At 37.8% G+C, this 24,670-nt stretch overlaps 1 protein-coding gene across 1 annotated transcript in view; it reads left to right on the top strand.

Annotated features, from left to right (window-relative positions):
* GLIS3 (GLIS family zinc finger 3) overlaps positions 1-22,109 on the top strand; it is a 155,733-nt gene extending 133,624 nt beyond the window's left edge. The window contains exons 7-10 of the mRNA XM_064735573.1: positions 2,243-2,402; positions 10,893-11,071; positions 17,212-17,391; positions 18,591-22,109. Of these exons, the coding sequence (XP_064591643.1) occupies positions 2,243-2,402; positions 10,893-11,071; positions 17,212-17,391; positions 18,591-18,727 (656 nt within the window). The 3' untranslated portion in view covers positions 18,728-22,109. The remainder of the gene's footprint in view (positions 1-2,242; positions 2,403-10,892; positions 11,072-17,211; positions 17,392-18,590) is intronic.
* The last annotated feature ends 2,561 nt before the right edge of the window (positions 22,110-24,670 follow it).

The raw sequence follows: 24,670 nt of genomic DNA, 5'->3' as shown, positions 1-24,670 counted from the left end.
GCTAATGATGGCTGTGGAAGAGAACAGCTATGTCAAGACGAACAACTTTTGCTACCGTGTGCTGAACGCCTGGTCAGAATCCAACCTTTTTACTCCTGATCCTGAAGAGGTTAATTTTAAATGCAAAGATTACACTACTGGCAAACTAAGCCATTATATAGTTTTACACAGCTTTGTTAGTTTTTGTCATGGTAAAATGCAAGTTACCCTATTTTGCCAAGGAATAATTTAAATAGTTTCTTTTCATTTAGACAATCGAGGCTTTCCTTAGCAATGTCCTGATTCGTTAAATATTCTCTGTTCCTTTGCTGTCAGAATATGTGCTTGGTTGTTTTTCAGTATTTTCTTCTGTGCTGCATGAAAGATAAAATAAGAATTACAGAAGTTCATTCCTTTGTGTTTATCTTCTGCACTTGTCCTGATGCTACACTGAGACACAGACATGGAAAACATAACTTTTGGGGTACATGAGCAAACTGCGAAAAAAAAAATTCCCCTGTCTTACTAAGAAAATGTCCTCAACTTCTTCTTTGCAAATTACTCGGCTGTTTTAAGTGATGTCTCATCTTCCTGTGGGACCTGCCTCCTGTGTTCCTCTTTAAGGTTTGGGATTCTTCTGCTGTCAGATGTCTGTCATTACTTGAGTTGTTATTGGGAGGCTCTGGTCCACAAACAAGTTAGCAAAGAGCACAGCCTGGCACCAAGGTCAGCCTCCACTCCTCCACCTTTGGCCACCAATGTCAACTTCCCCATATCTTTGACATTGCCTCTACGGCATCTGTATTGGATGCTTTTATTCACGAAGTGGTTTCTTGTCTGTCATCTTGCACTGTCTGCCATTTCCAGCAGCTGAAAAATGTCCAGGGCTGCTCCTTAATGGGGCTACAGCATAACTTGAAATCCTGAGCGTTTTTTTTTATTCTGTCTTAGCTTGGTGACTATCCAGTGTGTCACAAAGGTGGGCTTGTAAGGATCAATAGAGTCTTTCCAAGAACAGGCTGAGGCTCTGGGAGACAAGGTGAATTTTCACCTTTTTGATCTTCTGTAGCAGAATTCACACTTGTGAATGAAAAATTATGACCTGTGAAATCATTTCCTTGAAGACTGATCTGTGGTGAGGATAGAGAAGACTCTAATGCAGTCTTTCTTCTGCTAGGATTGCAGCATGCATGGACATATTTCAGCCTAGAAAGGTGTTTTACTAGTGACAGTGCACCCTGGGGAACTGGGAATCTAGGATTTTACCAAGAAACTCAAATCATTAGCTCCAACATATTCACTAGCGTAATGTAAATTTTATAGGTAGAATTTCACTCTGTAACTAGGCCTGAACAATATCTTTTTTTTTAAAGAGACAGATACGACAGACAAACAGGAGAAATAATTTTTATCTTTTAGAGAGACTATCTAATTCCTTCTCTGGGTTCATAAAATATTTAAGAGCATGCATTTGTCTGCCACTCAACATCAGCATAAGCTACTTGACAGAAATAGCTGTGTAACAGGATTTTCAGAGATACAAAGATTTATATTTGTCTGATTTAAATTTTTTTTTTAAAGGGGTTACCAGAAAATAAAGTTATAGGATTTGGGATCAACTAGTTGGGACATTTCAACAAAGTCCTATATTGCTTTTTGTTTATTCAGTAAGGAAACAGACAGGCAACTTTCCTTATTAGAAAAAAATCCAAGAGAAAACACATAGAAAATTATTAAGCTGTTAAAGATGGTTTAAAATTTTTGTATGTGTTACTGAGGAGTCTGGGCCAATGATAGTAATAATGCTCTTCAAGAAATTTGTAATTTTTACAGATGAGGGGAAAATGTAGAAAGCATTTCACATTTTATGAAACTATTCTTTCTGTTCACTAGTTCTAAAAATACAGATCTTAGGAATATTGACACATCTTCTACAATAGAAGAGTATAGAAGATTTGCAGCCTTATTCAGACAAAAATTCCAAGACAATGAACATGGCTGTGATCATTCATGCCTGGTTTTATGGAAATGTCATTTGGAAGCAACAAAGAATACTTACTTATTTTCATGTGGTTCATCTTCTCTTTGTGAAAACAACACATCAGAAAACCCTTAGTTTCCTTAATTGCTAAGAGGTGACACTGCAGCTCGACAGGAGGGGTTATATGTTGGTGTTTGGTCATTTATCAATATTGTTGTTGTTTGGTCAGTTATCAGCGTTGTTTCCTGCCTGATGGGCATTATTTCTCTCTTCTACTTTCAGCAGCTGTGATCCCCAGCACACAGATGAATCAAAGTGGAGCAGCAGCTGGGGCAGTGTCCTTGTCCCACCCCAGCAGCCACTCTTCCCCAGGACAAAACATCCAGGGCAGTCCTCTGCACCCTCCCCAGGTACCTCTTCTCACAGCTGCTGACTCAGAGAGGTAAGAGCTTCTGCTTCCCAGCTTGAGCCTGAGGCTGGACTGTCTTCAGAGATGCCAAGGTGGGGGGAAATACAGTTGCTGGTGGGCACTGGTGGCAGCCCTGGCCTAACAACTGCTCTGGGTAGGGGTTTGTCAGGAGGAGAGGTGAAGTGGACCATGTTATTCCAGTCTGAGAGGGAGATTTTCCGTCCATTTCCATTTCAGGAACTTCCTCCAGTCCCTTCTTGATCCCAGTGAAGGGCTCAAGCAAGGAAAGTGATACCAGCTGGCATGCTGTACTTCAGATGACCACAGCCATACCTTACAGTATGGGGGCCCTGAGATTCATGTTTCTGTTTACTTGTGGGAGAAGAGTCATATTCTGTCAATATTCTCCCAACACTAAGCATTTCTGAAGGAAGACCTTGCCTTTATTTTTTTAATTGCCATTTTATGAAGAACAACAGATAATGAACAAATTTTTATTTCACTAGTTTTGAGTTTGATTTATCGTCAGGATTTGTTTTATGACAGTTCCACTAATGTATATTTTTATATATGTTGGTTAGGTATGATAAATTCTATGATTTTAGATCTTTCAGTGACATAAAAATCAATTGCTCAGATGTGTCTTGATTTTCATCGTTAGACATTCCCTAAATTATTTTCAGCACTCTTTCCAATGATTTAGATAGTGTATGGTACTATAGATATAGAAATCTATAGCTCGTTGAACCAGAAGTGTACCAAATCACAAGACTGAACAGGCCTAAGTAAATGGTTTTTAGTGGAAAAGTCAGGAAGATAACATCATCACACTAAATACTAAACTGTTACTATCTGCTCATGGATACTTAAACATTATTTTAAAAATTTCTTTTTCAGTGCTCTAAGTGATAAATTGCTGTATTTCACTAATGTATTTCAGAGAATTTAATTTCCTTGAGTGACAGATATGACAGTAATTTGAAGAGTACAAAATCCCCAATTATAAACCTGAAAACAACATTCACTAGATTTCAATTACTGGTAAATGAGCATAATTTCTTTGGATGAAAGCAATATGCACTCTGCCTTGTATCAGGAAGATAGAAGAACATGTGGCATCAAGAAACTTACTACAGGTGAAAGTAAATTTTTATTTCAGAGTTCACATGTGAATTCGGCCAGTTCTGGAGCCACTGGAAGTTTTTGTGCATCAGTCTGAGATGGAGCTTACTGCCTCATGATCACTGGAGCTCATCTGCTTTGTTCCTCCCTTCCTCCCCACTCCTGCCCCCATGATCCTGGTCTTTTTCCCTTGTGCTGGCTCTGGCCCTCTGTGCTCCCCTCTGGGGCTGTCCATGCTCTCTTGCCTGACACTGAGGCTCTTCTATCCCAGTATAGTTTTCTCTTCAATGCATGGCCTGTCCATCCATACCCAATGATTGCCAGAGCACGAGGTGATAGGCAGGGACACATTAACAGTTGTTATAGTTATAAATGTAATTATAAAAGACAGTGATCTTATTAGCCCATTTCTGAGGTTCTTCTGCTGTAAAACCACAGGAGAGGTGCCTAGAGTGAGACTTCCTTCATTCAATTCATTGAATGCATTTCATACATCAAGATAATAGAGTACTCTACACAATAATAAAAAGCTGCCATGGTATACTCCTTTTTCATTTGTTAAGTGTATACACCCTCTCTAAAAAGGCTTGAAGTACTAATTCCCATATGTGGAGCTGCTTTGGATTTAAAAAAGTTCCATGGTCTTCACTTAGGTAGTGTGACAAATGGCAATTTAAATTCAGAAAAGGAAAAAAGTATTGCAGTAATGTTGGTTTGATTGCAATACATAGGGCAGAAGTTAGGGGAAATGTTTGAAAGAAAAACTAAGGCAGAATCTGTGTATTGAATCTAGCAGATTACACTTGCCTAGGGGCCTTGCAAGTAGGCTGTCACTTCACTTCATGGGTGTGATGAGAATGGTGAAAATGTGAAAAAACCTTCAGCACAGAAAGTGACAGAGATAGTGTCTTTGAAAGGTGTGAATCATCCTGTTTATTTCAACCTCATTGTTGAGAGGACTGCAGGATTTAGGGGTACAAGTAGAGCATTTGTTGCCCCTCATGCTAGTAAGGGTTGGACTAGGTGACCTTTGAAGGTCCCTTCCAGCCCAAGTTGTTCTGTGGTTGTGTGGTTCTGTGGTTTTGTGGTTCTGTGCTGTGTGGCTCCTGACACACTGTGCATGCCCAGGGTCATCATTTAAGAGCTAGCACAGGCTGGCCAGCACTTGTTCCAGCAGAAGGCTGTATTTGTTGGACTGAAGCTGATCCAAACTGGCTTGGCTGTTTGATGATGCTGGGGGCCAGGCCTGTGCCACTTTTTGGACAGCAGACTCAGGTTTATGAGAGACAGAAGCGGAAGGAAAAAAGCATTTTCTCTACATTTCCACATACCATGGGATAGAGAAATAATGGGAGGGTTTCTTTTAAGTCTTTCTCTTCTAGGTGGTGTGAGGGAAAGTGTGGACTTGACGAAGCCTTATAAAGGTGAGAAACTGAGCCAAACATGAAACACATCCTATATTGCATTCATTATGTGTGCAAAACTCTGAGAGCACATAGTGCAAGATGGTTATAGAGTTTGAATATAAGATATCACTTCATTTATCAAAGGACCGAGCATAAACAATAAAGGTGCGGATTTGCATTTAGTCTGTCCCAGCTCTTTGATACTAACTTTGAGTGCTCCACTAATATGAAGTACTGCAGCTATTAAATGAAGGTACCAAAGGTGTACCTAAAAGCATGTCTGTAACAGGGAATATGTACTTCACTACCTTTTCACTCACTACTGTAATACAAGAAAGCATGAGCATACAAATAAGCTGAAAGGCTAATCTAATTAAAATTCAGATCAAAAATTATGGGTTTAAATGACATTGTTAATACATGTGGTTCAGTGCCCCAAAATTGATGGTGCTAAATTTTGAAATTAATATTTTAAAATTATTTCTTTACGTAATAAATTATCCAAATATACATCTTGCTTCTGAGCAAAAGCTAGCCTGTTAATCAATGTGATGCAGTAACAAAATTTTTCATGGATTTGATGTCCACGTGATTTTTTATCCGCCTGTGAACCAGAGCTAACAGTACATCCCTAAAGCATGATGCATCCCAGCTTCACAGGAATTTCTAAAGACTCTTAAGGCTGACAAGAAGAACTTAGGACCAGAGTGTTCAGTTTAGCAGTACCATTATGCTATAATAAGTTCTGCAGCAGTAATTCTTTTCACTTATCTGAGTGTGTGCTTATATTCCCTTTATGATTTCATTGTAAAATAGTAAGTAGCTCCAGGCTAAACTTCCAGAAGCAAAAGCATCTGCATAGTTCTTCTACCCAAGAAGCCAAGACTTCCAACCTTCATGTTACACAGCCCTTTTTGTATGTATTATAGAAAGGGCTGCCTCAAAGAAGGTCTGTAGTTAACAATGTGGTTTTGAAATAAGTACATCAACTTCTTTCCAGGCAGAGGATTGCCTGTTAATCATGTTTTATTTTTAGTGGGCAAACGACACCTATAAATGACAAATGCTTGTGTCGGAGGTATTGGTACGGCTAACCCTGAACCTGAACCATAGAGTCACAGAATCCTAGAATAATTTAGGCTGGAAAAGACCCTTAAGACCATCAAGTCCAACTGTTAACCTAACACTGCCGAGGCCACCACAAAACCATGCACCAAGTGCCACACATCCACATGTCTTTAAAATACCTTCAGGGACGGTGACTCCACTGCTTCCCTGGTGGAGCCTGGTCCAGTGTCTGCCCACCCTTTCTGTGAAGAAACTTTTCCTGTTATTCTTTCTAAATCTAAACCTTCTCTGGCACAACTTGAGGATGTTTCCTTCTTGCCCTGTTGTTTGTTACTTGGGATTTGTGTTACTGAGTTCCACCTAGCTACAATCTCTTGTCAAAGCGAACCTAGCAAAGTTTGGAATTTTTCTCACACTTTTTTTTTTCCCAAAGAGATTTTTTCCTCTTTCTCACATTTGCAAGAAACTTAGTTCTCTGATACAATATAGGCACAGAAAATACTGAGAAATTTTAGAAAAAGTTACATAGTCTCCCTCCAGGGAGTCTGTATATTAAGGTACCTGCTCAAAGCTCTCTTCCTTAAATTCCACTTCAAATTCCACATAAATTCTCCTTTCATCTTCTCACCGGAAAGATGAGGTACTGGTCAGAATGCTTGTTTGTTATTTCTGCCATCCCTTCTTTCATCCAGATTTTGGTTTTCCTGCCCAAAATATTTCTGTTATGCAAGAAGATTGCATTCTTTAAAAAAAAAAAAAAAAAAAAAAAGACAACGACAACAGCAAAGCAACAACAAAACAAGACAAACGCAAAACTCCAAACAAACAAAACCCACCAAAGCCAAAACACCCACAAAACTTGTGGCAGAGAATCATTGGAGAGAAACATTCATCATAGGTAGGTAAAAAATTAGGGTTTTATTATTTTGGTCAAATGAATATACTCATAACTTTGGGGAAAACATCTTATTTGTTCAATTTTGTTCCTGGCAAAAGGTATACTTTCCTTAAATGTGTTTTTAAAACATGTTTATTTGATTGTCACTTTTGAGTAGTCAGACTAACTTATAATGCAATATGCTCGGTTTCACAAACTGTGTTACAAGAGAATGTTTTCTTCACTGGCAGCAGACTGAGGATCTGTAAAGACACTACGACACAGCTTAAGGTGTGAGTTCAAAAAATGTTAGTTTATAGAAAGAATGTAAGAGCAGAAAATGGATACACCATCCCAGATTTTTTGACTTTTTTAGAAATAAAATTCAGGCATTCCGGAAGGAATGATCATGGATTTTTCTTCATTTAACATTGTCCAAAAGAGCAGCACTGTACAGGACACTGTTTGAGGCAGCAGCCTCTTACAGGGAGCTTGTAGTTCAGTCCTCTGTGCAGCCAAACTTTCAGCTCAGCCAGATGAAAGCCTGATCACCTTTCTGTGTGAACTGCATAACATTTGGATATGTTCCCAAACTGCTGAAGCCCAGCAAAAATGACTCCGTCAGGTAAAAGAGCAGCAACCCAATAAATACTGTTTGCAAGTTGTCCAAAGAAAACTGTGGCCTCTGAAGAAAAAAAATCAGGATTTTCAGCTTTAATGTTCGATTTCCACTTCAGCAACATATCTATAGCAGCAACCATAAAGATTCATTTTGTCTGAATGGTGACAAATGCTTTAATTTACATTGCAAAGTTGAGGAAAAAAAAAAGAAGAATGAAGACAGAACTACATCCAACACAGTTAGTTCCTGTCTCAAATATTTAATGTTAGCAGCAATTTCTGCCATAGTGTAGCATGGATTAATGGTAGGTAAATTATGTCTTTTATGTGCAGGTGCAGTTTCTTTTCTTTCAATATATAAAGAAAAATATTTTTGAAAATTTTAAAAATACTTGGTTGCAGTGAAATAAATTGAGGAGTTGCAAAGCACTTGGGTTTCTAGGTGAAGAAACATCTTATATATATTTTTGCTACAGAGACATAAGAGGTTGTTTCCCCACTTAAAAAAGGATTTATTTGCAGGTGGCCAACCATGATAAAATAAACTAAATTAAAGCATTATATAAATACACAATTTACTGTATATTTTGACTCTTTGATTTTTCATCTTCCCTTCCTTTTCCACACATTTCTTGGGTTGTGCATGTAGTTGTAGAGACTGTTTACTGGGCCAGCCCCAGTAAAGTATGTGGCATTGTATGGGGCATTTTAACTAATCTCATCACAGCAGGTAAGCTTTGGTAACTTTGTCATCCATCTTGCTTACTACGAAATGTAGTCATTCTTCAGCAAGATACTTTTTCATGGCTAAAATTGGAAAAGAAAGATTTTCTTAGTGGCTCCAGAAACATTTCTGCTCGGATTTTACATCAGGCATAGGACAGGGCAACTTTCAGCAAATCTGACTGGTTCCTGATTGAATTGATGCCTGGGCTTGACTGTAGTTCTTGATTACAGTTTCCAAGTGGTTACAAACTGGTCCTGAGTGTTTCAGGATCACAATTAAATTAGCTGTTCTGCCAGGAATATAATGAGATTTGTTCAGAGATAAATCTGGGCTATGACAAGTACAAGTTTCTCTTTTGTTAAGCAGAAGGAAAGAAAAAGTAGAAAACTATAGTCATGGATATGGGTAAGCCAGATTGATTTATAAATAATTATAAAGACCATGTCTACTAAAAAGGAGTCCTCTCTGCCTGTGAAATATAATGTATTGTTATTGGGGGGGGAGGGGGGGCTGTTTTTGGATGTTAAACCAAAGGTAAATCTGTAAAACTGTGCTTTCCACTTTCAGTTTTGAAAAGGATTTTTCTCATTAGTGGCTACTGGTTAAAATAATTTTTCAGAAATTAATTTTCCTGAATTAATCCTGCAAATACAAAGGATGATATTCCATGATTTTAAAAATAATCATAGTATTTAAAGACTCCCTGTGCTTGGCTCTCAGTCTCTGGCAGGAGATAGCAGTCTTTCTCTGTGACTCCTATACAAAAAACTAACTCCAGTTATTACTCAGGAGACATATAACGAGGTAGTTACAGCACTTTTTTAAAACCTCTGATATTTTTATCACAATATAACTACTGATTTCTCTTTCTAAAAAAAAAAAATTGTAAAATAGAATTATTGTGAAATATGTGCATGCTTTGTTCTCTTCCTCCCTGGTTTAGCTTTCAGTCTACTTGCAGCTGTTATCTGGAAAAATTAAATGTTTAACACATTACTCAATGGCTCAGTAGTAACATTTTTATTTCCTCCATCCATATAGCTTTTCTGAAGTAATATATGTTTATGAAGTTAATATCAAATCAGCACCGGGACCATCAAAACCCTACCTAATATGCTTAAAAATGTGCTTCTCACAGAAAACTGAATAGGCAGTATGCCATCCAGAGTTCATCTTGAGACTTCTTACACTCCAAATGTAGATTATGATTCACCAGAAATGTAGTAAATACCTTTCAAATGAAGTCAAAACCACATAGAGATAACATGTGGCAGATACAGATTCTTAGCTGCAGCATAAAAGATCTCAAGTGACTTCTCTTTAAATATAGTTATAACCTGTATGATGACCCTACCCAGAGGTCTTCTGTAGAGCTGCTACTGGAGTTGCACCTTCTATTGTATTCAGGGTGTGATAAACTCTTCCTTGACACTTCTTTAGGAAAAACATGCTTTTATATTAGAGAAAAAAAAAAGTCATCTAGTATATTGAGGCCCAGTCTCAGGACAACAGGGACCAGATCCATAGTTTAGAACACCAGCAGACTGTGTTAACTGCAGGCACTGATCCCTCCTAGCAGCAGCCACTGAGCACACAGAGAAAGGTATTCCTCCTCAGCAGACTTGCAGCTTATTTTTAGTGGTGGAGAGACAGGCTGATCTGCAACAAGATTTGACACGTCACTTTCCACTCACCTTCTTGCAGAAATGTCATGGGTCTTTTTTGGTGCTTGGGAATTTTTCCAGCTCTCCTCTCATTGATACAAAAGTGGCCCAGGGCCATTCCTGAGCTTTCATTAAGTAGCCGGATCCCACCAGTCTATTGGGTGGTTTGGGGCACAAACAGAAGCTCTTAAAATCCTAGCTTTCTACCTGCAGAAAAAGATTGCATGACCTATCTGTAATGGACTTTGAGGTATGCAGTTCTAAGGAAATGCAGAAAAAAATCAGTAAAAAGTTAAATTCCATAAAACTCTTCTGTAAAATCTTTAAAAGCATTGCATGTCCTTGTGGTGCCAATAATGACAGAGCTGTGCAAAATGTAGCCGTGCAGCGATGAACCTCTGTGGCAGCTGCACCACCAGATTTTTTCTCAAGCACTCTCTCTTCTGCCAGTCTTGTAAGTTTGTAGTTTGAGTCCAGATCAACATTTTGATGTGGTCGAATTCTGGAAGCAATTTAGCACTTGCCCTTACCTGCTTTAAATTGACATCAGATTGTTTATTGTCAAGAAGCTCTGTGTAACATACGAAGATTTCTAGAGTCCGAAACCTGGGCCTGAACCTAAAACCTAACAACTCAGTGGCCAATGACCTGAACTGACCTCTCACTGTCAGTGAGCAAGACCAGCTATTAATTGATAAATAAATTTGGTACAAAGGCTTACAATAAACAGATGGCAGTGGCTCCAAAATCAGGTGCCCCTTTAGGCATGTCCTCCAATTATGGCTTAGACACACACACAGAAGGAGTGGATTAAAAGTAGTTTTCCCTTATAAGGGGAAATTCAGCCTGCTAATTTCTCAGATGTTAAGTCTAATGATACGTCACCATTTAAAAATATGTCGTCTCTATTAGGGCTGCACACTCTTATTTTGGAAGTCTGTATCTATGCAAATAACTAAAGTGATCTAAATAAAGTAAAAACAATCTTTAGCTCTTATGTGTTGGAGATCTTACAGGTTTGTGGTCTTGGACTTCTAGGTTTGTTGCTCCAGCTCCTTCTCATCACATCAGCCCCCAGAGAATGTCCATTCAACATCCCATGATGCAGAGACAGACTCCACAACCTTCTCAGCTTCCACAACTTGCAGGGATGCCTCTGAAGACATACCAACAAGCACAAAGCCCTTCTTTTCAGCCAAATGCCCTTCACATCCAGGGTAAGAAGGAAGAACCTTCATCGCTGATGTTAGGTATTTGTTGCTATTGCAAATCTTCAAATTAAGTGCTTCAGGGATTGGCGCTGATATTGTTAAGGTACTTTTCCTTGAAAGACCCTAGGAGGTAGCCTTCGGGACCCTGCCTTCAGACTTTCTTAAAATATTTACCTTAGCTAGCTGTTATTCATCCTGGTACGGAGTTATGTGTTTTTCTTCATATTGATTTTCAGTGCTGTTCTTGACACAGAATGGCAAAAAGTTATGGATGGCTTTTAATTTTCTAATGTTATGCTTCTAATCCCTCCTGATTTAGCACGTAAGTATTAACTTGCTTTTCAAGAGGTAGGATATTTTTGTCCCTTGCACTTGTGGGGAGATGGAGAACTCTTCCTGTGTAAGCATGGATGACTCTTGCATTTGTGTTCCCACTTGTGATGTGTAATCAACATCTACAAGACCTCTCTCTCTCTCTTCAATCCTGTATATTTATTCTGTAGCCAAAGAAAAAAAGCATCAGCTCGTGGGTTGTTTTGTTTGTTTGTTTTTCTTAGCTGGTGGACATTGAATGCTAATTACTTTAACATTTCAGGAGCATGTTGACAACAGTATTCTTTTTTCCTCTCAAGTGTTTAAATGTAGGATTTGCCATACTTACAGACACAATTACATAGCAGACTGGAATTTTTAAGGTCTTAGGAGTCTGCTTATTGATCAGGCTTCCTGAGTATTATCATTGTAGATATCATAGGAAACATGCTGGGAAGAGCAAGGTGTATTGGTTTTGCACAGTTTGGTTTTTGGTAGCAGAGGGGCCACAAAGACGGCTCTAGTGAGAAGCTGCCTGAAGCTTCCACCATGTCCAGCAGAGGCTCTGAGGCTGGACATGCTGCTAGCCAAAACTGGGCCAATGAGAGAGGTTAGTAATGCCTCTGTGATGACATATTTGAGAAGAAAATCAGAACAAAGTGGACACAGTTTTGCTTTTAGTCAAAGAGAAGAGGAGGAGGTGAGAACATGTGAGGGAAGCAGCATCACAGCACCAAGGTCAGTGCAGAAGGAGGTGAGGTGGTGCTCCAGGTGCCAAAGCCAAGATTCCTCTGCAGATGAAGCAGCTGTGCCCCTGCAGCCCATGGGGATCCATGGGAGATCCACCTGCAGCCCATGGGGGATGTGCTCATTCTGGAGTGGGTGGATGCCTGGAGAAGGCTGTGATCCAGTGGGAGACTTTATGGGAGAGAGAGGGCCCCTGCTTCCAGGGTGGAGCAGCCTGTCCTTGGAGAACTGCACCCCATGCAAGAGTGACCACACTGCAGCAGTTTTGGGAGGACTGTGTGCCCGTGGGAGGGGACTCACGTTGCAACAGGTGTGATTTGGCTGTTGCTCATGAGAGCGGACCCACAAAGAGGTGTTCACAGAGAACTGTCTCTCATGGGAGGGACCCCATGGCCTCACAGGGGAAGAACTCCTCTCCCTGAGCAGCAGAAGAAAATTTTAGTGATGAACTGACCAAAACCCCCATGTGCTGTTGGTGGGAAGGAGGAGGGTCTGGGCAGGAAAAGATGTTTCAAGGCCTTATTTTACTTCGCATTATGCTCCTCTGATTCTGTTAGTAATAAATTTCCCTTTGCAACCTTAAGTTGAGCCTGTTTTGCCCTTGAAGTGTTTTTTCTCTCAACCTTTATCTCACTTGTGAACCTTTTGTTAATTTTTTTCCTTTTTTCCCTCTTCTGCCCAGATAGCAGGGAAGGGTCACCGAGTGCCTCTTGTGGGTGCCTGGCATTAGGCCACTGTCAAACCATGACACAAGGCTTCTTCTATTTTCTTCCACGGATGTAAGCAGTCTCTCTCTTGGCAAAGAGAGGAAACATCTTACTGAGTTCACAAATGTGAAGGAGAGAAAAGAAAGTGCCAATCCTGTTACATTCTTCATGTTGCACTGGCCACAGAGAAGCAGCATCTGAGGCTGAGGCAGGTGGTTTTCTCCACAAAGTAGTAATTCTTTACAGCACTGATCAGTACTAGAAAAATATGAAATTTACCAATGGATATAAGCAGTTATAGCTGGCTTTCTATATTCTCAGATAGACATTTCACTAATAATGTATAGCCAACAGAGTACAGGGTTAAATTTCTTAGTGTGCAGTTCATTGTCAAATGACATACATGAAGGAACTGGTCCAGTAAATTCCTAGTGCAAGGCTTGAAGGGGTCAGGTTAGCCCTTCTATTTCTACAGTATAAAACATTTTACTTGATTCCCTTTTTTGTTGAACATTTGGCAAGAAATCATCTTGAAAGGCATTGAGACATTTAGGTCTGTCTTTCTGCCTGGAGCAAAAATTGTCTTTCAGTTATACAGATGGCTTTACCACCTTCTTCCTCTCATGGCCATGGGAGTTTTAGGAGTCCTAGAAATTGGGAGCACAAGCAGTTGCTCCAGAAAAGAAGACTTCCCAAAGAATCCTGCCTCCCAGGGATTCACAAATCACCATGGATTAATTGTTACTCCACACAGGACTTGCACTGGCTTGTGCAGCAACCTTCATATCTCCTTGAGCATCTTCTCTTCAGGGCAGGCCAAAACAATGCTACTGTGTTCCCATCTCCCTCTCCTACTGTCCAAAGAGTATTTAAAAGGACAAAAGATGTAGGTCATCATTCTTTACAAGAAGAAGGCCCAGTAGAGACCCTCATCTGAGTGAATGTCACATTTGAATTGAAGCCCTGTTACATGTCCAAATTTAAGAGACAGTTTAATACTATCTTCTGAGATCAAACAATGGTTGAATTTCAAGGGCTTGGACCTTAAACCTGTACCATACTTAGTCCCATGTTATCATTACTGTGTCTGCTTCACTCTCCTAGGAAAGCTTATTGAGAAGCTTTCCAAACCCTGCTGAAAACAGATACTGCTGACAGGAATTATTTGTACACAGATAACAGCTCAAAGTTCAAATTCTAAACAATTTTGCACTGAAAACTAGTAAAAAGACAATGTAGACTGAACTCTTAATTATTATTTTTAGTATTGAAAGATACAGTACAGTGCAATTCAATACCCAAAATGTGGATATTAAATGTTTTTTCAAAGTTCAAGTAACCTATCATCACTGTACAAGGTATTTCATCAGAATGTACTCACTCCAGCTTAAGCACAGCTGTCTCATCCTATATGCTACACTGAAAGCACTGTCCTGTGTGCCTTAAGGGCTTACCTAAATTCTCTCTCTCAAAAGCAGATGTTTGAAGAGTTTATGTTTTCCCAGTACCAATATAAAGATTGCTGTCTTCCTTGGTCAATTCGTTGCAATGCAGAAAAACACCATGGAGTTATCTCCACACCATACTATTATGTATGCAAGAAGTGGCTGTGAGAAGTTCTGTTAGTTTCTATCTCCTGCAGTTCATAACCTGCCTTTTCAAGATTTAAAGTGGTGTAAATATAGCCACATCAGCTCAATCTGCTAGTAGACAATGGTGACAATCTGCCTCAGTATGTAGACTTAAACTTGTCAGAGAGGGCTTTCTGTTGCCTCAGTTGATATTACATAATTGACTAAATGTTCCCTTTTCTTGCTTGTGAAATTCCCACTATCCTTTGCTGCATGGATGTTCCTAATTGATGTTAGATGCCTCACTGAGCTGTAGAAATGAAGCCCTTCTTTTCCTTTCATTAGATTGTAGTATCTTTTACTGTATTACCATTCCATAAATGTTTAACTATCCTGACTTGAAGACTGGAACTTCCCAACTAGATGCTTTTGTATGCCAGTGCAATATGTGTTTATAGACAGAAGACAGTGCAGGTGCTGGAAATCTGCAACAATTTGTCCAGTACCTGTATTGTACTGGTGATTCTTTTCAACCATGAAAAACTACTCTCAGAAGAGGTGTCTGAAAACACAGGCACCTACAGTCCTCAGGCAGCTGCCAGAATATGGTACTGCTTGCTCTGAGACAATCCAGAAGAGATGTTCTAAGTATGAAAGGAAAGAACAGCAACAGAGGCTCCCTCTTCACAGTAGAGAAACTTTATTGTGCTGTTTAATATAGAGTAAGGTAAAAGTTCTTTAGGCATGGGTAAAGCTAACTTGCTTTTGGATGATACTATAAACATTTTGACACTAAAAATCTGGCTGTTCTTAAAAATTGTGTCTGTAACTCTGTTCACATGTCCTTGTGAGTTAAGCAGATGGCCAGAGCTGTCTGAGTTATGGAAGAAATTAAAAAAAATGCAAAGTATTAATTTTAAAAAAATAAAAAGTTGTCATTTCTTTAAAAAATTGTTAGCTTCTATGAGTTAGTTATATTAGTACAGACAGGTCTACAAGTAACAGCTATCTTTAAATTAAAAATAATAAGATTTTAATAAACAGAAACATTTCTATTTTTTCACATTTGAAAATCTGTCTGTTAGTACCGTATGTGACTTGAATCTCTCTTGTACTCTTCCTTTTGTTCTTCACAGCCAGATGGTACCACATGATTACATGATGTTCATGTAATTTGCCTACTGGACATGCAGAAATAGGTATATTTCTGCAGGAAATACACCTATATTTCCACAAAGAAATGCTATCTTGAAGTGTTTCAGACCAAAGACAGCTGGAACTTTTACATGCCATAGAAGCAAAGACTACTCAAGCATGGCATATATTTCTGAACGGCAATATAATGATTTTCTTGAGAAAATATTCTCTCTTTCTTGTGACAGGCAGAGAGATGACTGAGGACGAAATAGATGTCCATCAGAAACTTCTTAGCATATGGAAATTATAATTGTGGCAGTCATTCATTACATATCTATAATGAAATCTTTGTCCACAACAGTTCAATAGGATAAGGATGCTATTACAAATGTATGTGGACCACAACTGTACAAGTGAATTTGACCTGAGCTGTCTACCAGGGCTTTTTAGAATGAGCCTTCAGAACAAGGCTCTTTAGGTTATAAAAAAAAGAAGAACTTCTTGCTTTCAGAAGCAATTCTTACAGCTTACACGTCTATCATACTCAAAAATATTCACTTTCCTAGGGAAGTTATGCTGTCATGTCATAGCTGTTTGCTCTGTACCTTGACATCATGAATCTTGGCTGTAGTGCACTGATTCAAAGAAACAGCTGATGTAACCTTGTGCATGTGTGTGTTTTAAATAGTTGAATAAGAGACAAAATTTTACAATCCAGAGTTGCAGCTGAAATGTTCAGTTGCTGGAAATTTATTAGCCAACCTGCTTGCGGTTTTTTTTTGTTTTTCAAGTGCTGCATGAAACACAGAAAAGTGATGGTACAATTAGGTCCCTAACAGATATCTCAAGTATATATCTGTATATATCAAGTATATATCAGGTCTGCTGCCTGAACTGGATATGGTTTCATGTTATTCTACATTCAGCTGTATTGCAGATTATCTTGGGCATGACACTGTGTGAATAAAGACACCAAGTTAGGAGATTTTGCTGTGTCATGTTGGACTCCAGTTCTTAGACTGGATTGATGCACTGCAGATGCTCACAAAGACATTTAGAATAGGACTAAATAACTGAGGGGAAGAGAACCAGATATACTTATTTCTTGCTTAAGACTCTCTGTTTTAAAAGATGGATAATTGACACTGAATTGTGAAAATAACTTGTACCTAAGAAAGTGACACTAGTTTTCTGTGCTCTCTTTCCATGAAAATTTTTTCTTCTCAGAGTCTCTATGCATGACTCTACTATCAGCCAGCTGTCTTGGCATCAGTGATAGATCCTTGGATTTTATTCAGACTTTACTTGCGTAATCTTCTTTCATTTTGAGTTTAGCATTTTCTTGGATTTTCAAACAGATGCACAGTGTGACTCTGGAGAATACCAGTTCAGACACAGGATTGCGCAGTACAGGGAGAAATTCCTGAAAAATTTCAGCTTCTAGCCATTCAGTGCCTCTCACAGGTCATGATGGAATCAGGATGTCCGTGTAGTAGCAACCTGAGGAAGTTTTAGGGAGCATAATATCAATACTGCTTTATTTGTTTAAAATTATTGAAGACCTGGTGATAGGGCAGTTGAGGTTTTTTATCATTCTCATAGCCATGGTTCCACAAACTCTCCTTTTTATCTCTGTCCAGGTCTTTTACTGATGGCCTTCTTCTCATTCTAGGCTTTTATGGGCAGCTTCAGACTTTCTGCCCTCCACATTATGCTGACACTCAGAAGAACATACAAGACAGTGTTTCTTGCAATATGGTTCCTCCTGTTGACTGCTCAGCTCTCCCATCAACAGGCCAGGGAGGGCTTGGCATTTTCCATGGAAGTTTTTCAGATCATTCTGGTATCAAAGGTAAATAACTGCTGGTCACTCCATGTATGATTGCGTAGAGTTTGTGAACTTCAGCAGATATGCATGAGCTGTGTATTTGGGTGGGACATGTCCTGACAGATTTGACTTTTTAGAAAGAGGGGAGAGTTTTCAGACCTTCATGGTGCGGTTGGTGTTGGGAGGCCGGAACTCGCCACAGGTGACAGTAACAACCAGCCTGTGTGCAGTCTGAGCACTGTTGAAGGCTTCTCAGGATTATAGCCTGTGGGACTTAGACAGCCTCTGGTTTGTGTTTTTCAGCTGAAATAAGGTCCATTGAGCCCTCTGTGATATTTGTGCATTCACTTCTTTCCACTGCACATGTTGTGGCAGAGACCCGAGATGATTCAAACTACTGATTTTGCTTGGTGCATGTTTGGTTTTATCAGTCTTGAATTTCATTTATTCATGTTTCAATGACAAAAACTGCCTGGATGAACACTCATCTGTGTGCATATAACTTAGTCTGTGCCTAGATGAAACATACTTAAGGCGCTTGCATGCTGCTCTGGAAGGCTGAAAGATCTCTGTGCAAAGGATCAGTTCAAGACAGTGAGCCTACCCTTAGCGCTCAACTAATGCCCAGGTCTTTTACCGTCCTTCCACACAGCGTGAATCCACTTAACATTTATTATGCTTTGAAGTCCCTCTTATGTCTTGGTCCTTCAGAAGTGTATTGCAAAGCCAGTGCACCTGTAATTACAAAGAGGAATCTTACAGTATGTAAACATGTTATCCAAAAGATGGGAGTGTGTCTGCAAACAGTTATTCTTGGGCTTACTATTGCCACTTGTAAAAGGCAGTAATTTCTGTGCCAGAATCTACTTTATGGCAATGTTCTACAATATTTTGTTGCCTTTTATCCTGTGTTCAATATGATGAAATGCGTTAAACACACATGAAGTTTATTTTAAAAATGATCACAATTTTAACACCCATTAAATGGGGAGGTTAGTTGCAATGAAATCCGCTCTACTTCAGACTTGATTATGAGAGAACTGAAAATTCCTCCCTTGGTAAGCAATAAGTTGTGTAATTAATGTCATACATAATTTGATTTGTTTATTTTATTTGTGTATTTGATTTTAAAAAATTTCAGTTCTATGCATAAGTATTAGGACATCATTATATAGTTATCCTGCTTATTAACTGGGGCTTTTTTGTTTTGTTTCTTCTTCCAGTGTACGACTTTCCAGCAGGGTCTGTAGATATCTTTGATGATTCAGCTTGCAGCATGCCAGAGGACAGCAGTTTCCTACAAGTAAATGCAGTGGATCATTGTTCCAGCCAGCTTTCTTCTGTATACACTGAAGGCTAAGTAATGTGTATCTATTTACAAGAACTTGATTCTGTTTCATCTTGCCTTCCGGTATTTCCCTACAAAGTTTTTCTCTCCATGAAACTGCCATGTATGTATGGGGATATGACTAGATATACATACATAATGGAGAGGGAAAAAACAATTACCAAGCATTCTTCATTTAATCAAGCAGCCAGCTGAGAAGAAGAATGTTTGGAGAAAGCAAGCTTTGCCAAAATCTTAGCAATTGTTTATCTTCTTCTCATTTGTGGTGCAGCAACTATACTTTTAAAATTATTTCTTCTTTTATTTTCTCAAAGGGAATTCAGAGACCAAATAAGAAAACTGGTTGTTGGCTGTAATCCTTTCAAGCTGAATGGGTGCACTTGCAGAAAAACACAGCTTTAGAAAATTCCTTTTTCAAACAAGGAAAATAAACAAAACCAGAGCATACTACAAACATTTCAAAGGCATAAAGTTTTGCACAACCTGTCTGCATGTGATAGTTCCAAAGTTTAACACACACCAGGATCCAAAAGGGAGACAAGAAGGACATACATATGGCACTACCTATTGGAGGCATTGGTGTGGCTTCTTTTTGGATCAAAGGTTGTTGGTAGAGAATTTCTTACAGGCCTCATAGTAGGTGTCCTTTCTTTCTCTCTTTATTTTAAGCCACACAATACAGCTATTCTTGTTTTCCCAATATTCATTCTGACCCTTTAAACATGAATAAGATAATTTAAATATACAAGAACTTACGTGGGCTTTGTGGCTATTTAGCAGATCTGCCAGATAAGCATAAATGAATGTTAACTTTCAGTTGCTTTTTAATTAGATTGTACAGCATTGTTGCTGTCTGTGCTATAGTCTTCGCCAGGAAGGCTTAAAATCTTTTGTAGGAAAGAGTCTTCCTTAAATTCCACATTTTTTAAAAAAGCTATCTGTACCGATTCACCTAAATTTTAGTTGTCCTAATCTTTTTCCATAACACATTTTCAGAAAGAAGAACTACTCTTAAGTGTACTGCAATTCCTCTGGTTACTTAGAAAGATAAAACTGTACTGATGTGGTGGTTTTGATTTTTCTGATCAATGTCAGGCTCAAGGTCCTCAAATTTAGTCCAGGATGCAAGCAAATTGAGTTGTAAAACATACAAGGTTATGAGTTAAAACCAGTATTTTGCACTGGAGATGCCATCACTGTGATCCTGCATGCCTTGAGAACAGCTCTTAAATTAGACTGAGTTTTTAGGTTTTAATTCCTGTTCATACATTTTGTGGGCTTCTTAATGTGTAGTGTACATCATAATATTCTCATGACCTGATAGAGTAAGGACAGAAAAGTTCATCCTTGCAAGCTGGACCATAACTATGCTTCAGAAATAACTCTTCCAAAGAGATAAAATAAAAAGGTTTATACAACATTTTTTTTTTTCTGGCAAACTTTTGAGTTGTTAAGTCCAATTTGGGTCCAATTCATAATTTAATCTGCAATTATGTGGAACAGATGAATTTATGTCCGGATGTTTGTGAACATTGGCAATCTTTTGAGGTTTGTATTCATGAAGTATATTCTTATGTGCAGTTATATGCTTAAATATTTAATGGAGAGATTTTTATCTGGTACATAGAATATATTGATAAACCATTCACATAAATGAAGTACAACAAGAAGTAAAGTGACTAAAATGTAGCCAATCCTGTGCTAAATTCTTCCCCCACATATTCTGCTTCTCACATGACAAGAGAATGTGTTCCTCTGCTCCCGCTTGCACTAAGAGGTCTAGATGTTACCACATGTGATTTGCATTGCATTGAAAGACAGCAGGCATTCTTCACAGCTATACATATGCAACCAAAAAGACAATCCTTTTGCATAATGTGCATTGACTGCAAGTTTCGCTTTTCAATAAAGCTTTAATTTTTTACTACCTTAAAGCCCATTCTGTGGTCACTGCACAAATGTAACTTGGTTCAGTAGGAATAATTAGTCACACTGAACTCTTTAATTTCAAATGTGTGGAATTGTATTTTGTTCCACCAAAGTCAACAAGGGCAGTATCAGACTACGTGTGGACATTTACATGTACATACATACTTCCATATATATAAATCCCTCAAAATTCTTTTAAGCACATGATTGTCCAGAGTTTGTCCATTGCTGTTTACAAAACTGAAATATTGTTGCTGTCTTCAGATCTGTACCGCCTTGACTTTTAAACTTTTGGAAATACTTTTTTCTAGTATCTGAATGTACAAGTTGCTCTGTAGAGTTGAGAATTATACTTTTTGAAACATACTGACCAAAGGGAAAGTGGGAGTACACGATTCAAAAAGGGCATTTTCAGCTTGGGGGTTCATCATTTACATTTAAAAAAAGAAACTTTTGCAAGTCATTAATTCATTCTTTCATATATATATATGTATTTACACCTTTCCATGAGCCCTAATCCTAAAAAGAAGGCCCTAGAGAAGAGTCAAATCAAGCACATGAATATGGGCTACCAGTCTGTAAAAAGGTAGGCCCATGTTTACTTCTCATTCAGAGACAAAGAGGATTCTTCACTATTATTTCATTATTCTCTTTGGAGTTGGACTGGCTTTGAGGCATCAATTTAATCACTGAGGGCAATTGCATAAAAAACCCCATTGTAGCTCATGTATATTGGATATTTAAATAGGGAATCTTGTTTGTCACAATCAAAAATGGTGCTTGAGAAAATACAATTTTGTGGATTACCTGCATAACTGAGTTATTTGCAAATTGTGCCTCCATGAGATTTGTGTTGTTATTCTACTTGCTGTATTGTTAAGTTTCTAAAGGGATTCATATCTAAGAGATGAAGTTATTTTAGACTACAGACATTAAACAATATTGAAAATAAATTATTTACAATTATTCTTTTATGCATTCTAACTCTTTGCCGGGTCAGTGGTCTATTTATATCTGCGTTATAAATGGTTCTACACTGGAGTTTAAAATACAGTTTCAAAGTGCATCTGTACAAGTGGGAGTGTATGAGAGTGCATTTAAGGCTCCTTTTCTACATGTGTGGACACACAAACATGTAGGCATTGTGGTTTACTACTACCAGATGCTGAAGAATGGCAGTGCTAAGGCCATCTGTCACACTGTATATTGTTTTCAGCTTTTCTTGAAAAGGTGTGAATAAGTATAAAAAATGCATTTTAACTGTTTATTCCCTGTTTTCCCTGTGTAACTTTATAGCAGAATTTTTAAACAGCACTTTTTTCTTGTCTGAAATTTTGTTCTTGGTTTGGGGCTTTTTGTTTATATATATATATGTGTGTATATATATATATATGTGTGTATATATATATATATATATATATATATATGTATTTCCTTGAAGCAGTTAAAGCAAAAGACCACAAATGAAAATTAGCTGAGTTTTTATTTAAGAAAAATAAATCCTTTGTTCTGTACAGAAAGCAGCATCTTGTGTAAGATTTTTTACAGAAAGCACTTTGGTGAGGAGAGAAAGTGGGATTATGTTTTTCCTAAAGGTTACAGAGTAATCTACATATTTATACATGCTTACATATATACATATTATCGTAATTTGCCATACTGTATATCTGGCTGATATATCTTGCTCTAAAGAAATGTGTGTTTTATGTCATGAAAAAAACGAAAAATTCAAAAGAGTTACACTTTTTGCTCTACCAGTATGTGTAGTTTTGTGATTTTTTTTACAGTTATTTTTCATACAATCATAAGTTATTTTTGTCCTGTTTCATAACATTCTGTTTTATGTAAAAGTGAAAGGTGTATGTGCATGGTACAAAATAAAACTGGAAAATTGTAACTCCATTACATTACCTGTAGAACATGTTATTGTGAGATGCCTTTAAAGAGAACTGCTCCAGGCACTGTCCTTCACCATAAAAATGCTAATATTTGTATGGATTCATAGAATTAGAAACAGAAATTGGAAACAAACTCTTGGAGATTTCTCAAAAAAATCCACTCAGAGTTTTAAGTCTGGATTTAAGTATTGTTTTTGTGAGGCTAAAGATTTCTGTAGAATATGAGAATTCTCATTGAATTCTCATATTCTAGAGAAATATATCTATAATATAGATAGAGATATCTCATTGTAGAGATAAATGAATGCCTGAGTGTGTGTTTACACCCTGGGTGGAGACGCAAATAAAAGAAGAAAATGTAGTTACATTTTTGTGCTGTGATAATTTTTAATTTTTATGAGTTTCTTTGATCATGTTGTTTGACAGTACAACATATCAAGGTATTTTGCTTTTTTTGGTTATTGTTTGTAACATACTCAAGGAATTAAACTATGTCAGAGCACTTGGTATAAGGAAAAGAGCATTTTTAAACTACTTTGGACAAAATGAAAACAAAAGGCAGAGACAGAAGTTGATGCAAGCTTGTGTCCAAAATACATCCTGAAAACCCAACATGCTTAGGAGATAAGAAATTACCTCATACCACACCCACATATTGGACTAGAAATCAAAGGACAAAATACAAAATAAAATAATTGAGTCGAGAAAAATCCTGTTACAGAACTGTAAAGAAACCTTTGAAAATAATGGTCCTAGTTGATCTTACTGTGAAATTATTGACATGGTTGGCTCTGTGTCAGCCATGAGCAGATAAAAAACTACCAAGCCCACAGCTGCTGACACTTACATATGATCCCATAGAGTTTTGCTAAAAATAAGCTTTGCCCAGTGCAATCTTATTTACCCTGCATCTTAATTTAATGTAGGAAGTATGATCCATGGTTTAGCACATGTTGTTAGTGAATTCTATAAGCTACCATGAAGAATTGAGAGTTGCTGATTTCAAGTGTTCCAAAGTTCTTTTTTTTTTTAATGGAGAGCTCTTAAAATGAGAACTATACAAGTATACAAGTTCCATATGCAGTGGAAAGTAACATGGCTCAATATACCTCAAAGCCATGTGCTTTTTCCTATGAGCTTGAGCTGGACCAGTGCTTCATGATGTCCTGAAAACTATCCTATAGAAAAATAATCATTATTATGTCATTATGTGACAGGTATATTCCTCCAAAGAACAATAATATCTGAATGAAAGTGAATGAACGTCTATGCTTTTTTATTTATAAAGTGTTGGTGTTTGGGGTTTTCCTATTTCAGAACAGAATCATTTTTGAAACATCAGAAATTCTTACAAGATAAAAATTTGGGGGGTGGGAGAGATTATGTCAGTTCATTGTGTTTTTAATTACAGCTGTGAGTTCTCCCATGCAACTGTGCCAAAGCCCACTGTATTTGTGAATTCATATCATCTCTGCCCTAATGGAAAATACTTCAATAAAGCTTCATGTACAGCAATCTCCTTCAATAAGAAGGGGAAAAAATAAACATAATTCTTCCATTCTGAATATGTATCTACTTGTATTTACTGCACCTAGTAACACTATACCTTATATTTGCAGATAAGAGTGAGGATGTCTATATGAAAACAAAACTGACCATTTTCCTAGACCATGTTCCTCAGGAAAATTCTTCCTATGATCCTCAAGAAAATACTTGTCTTTCAAACTTGCTGTTTCCTACCTTGGATCCCTTTGTAACTCCAAGTATCATATATGTTTTGAATTCCCTGATTTTTAGACTGTGTCTGTTACTCACTGTAAATATGACTTCTTGAAAAGCAGTTTTCAAATTTTTCTCCCATAAGGGATAGTCTTAAAGTGGACAACTTGTGCGTGACTGTGTATACTCACTTACTGCAACAAGAATCAGAATGGTAAAATTAATCTTACAGAATGAAAAATGTTAGCTCTTTTAAGGTTCCTGTCTTCTTCCAAGATGTTAATTTATATTTTTCCTTCATCTTCCTTCAAACTATAATGTTCTCATTTAAAAGCTAAGTATGAAAAATCATTCTACCACATCTTCCCATGCCATTTATAGATTTACAACCAAAGTAAATTTACACAGC

This window comes from Zonotrichia leucophrys, chromosome Z, assembly GCF_028769735.1.
Source record: "Zonotrichia leucophrys gambelii isolate GWCS_2022_RI chromosome Z, RI_Zleu_2.0, whole genome shotgun sequence".
NCBI lineage: Eukaryota > Metazoa > Chordata > Aves > Passeriformes > Passerellidae > Zonotrichia > Zonotrichia leucophrys.
The sequence above is the reverse complement of the archived record's forward strand: the minus strand, read 5'-3'. Positions and strand labels throughout refer to the sequence as shown.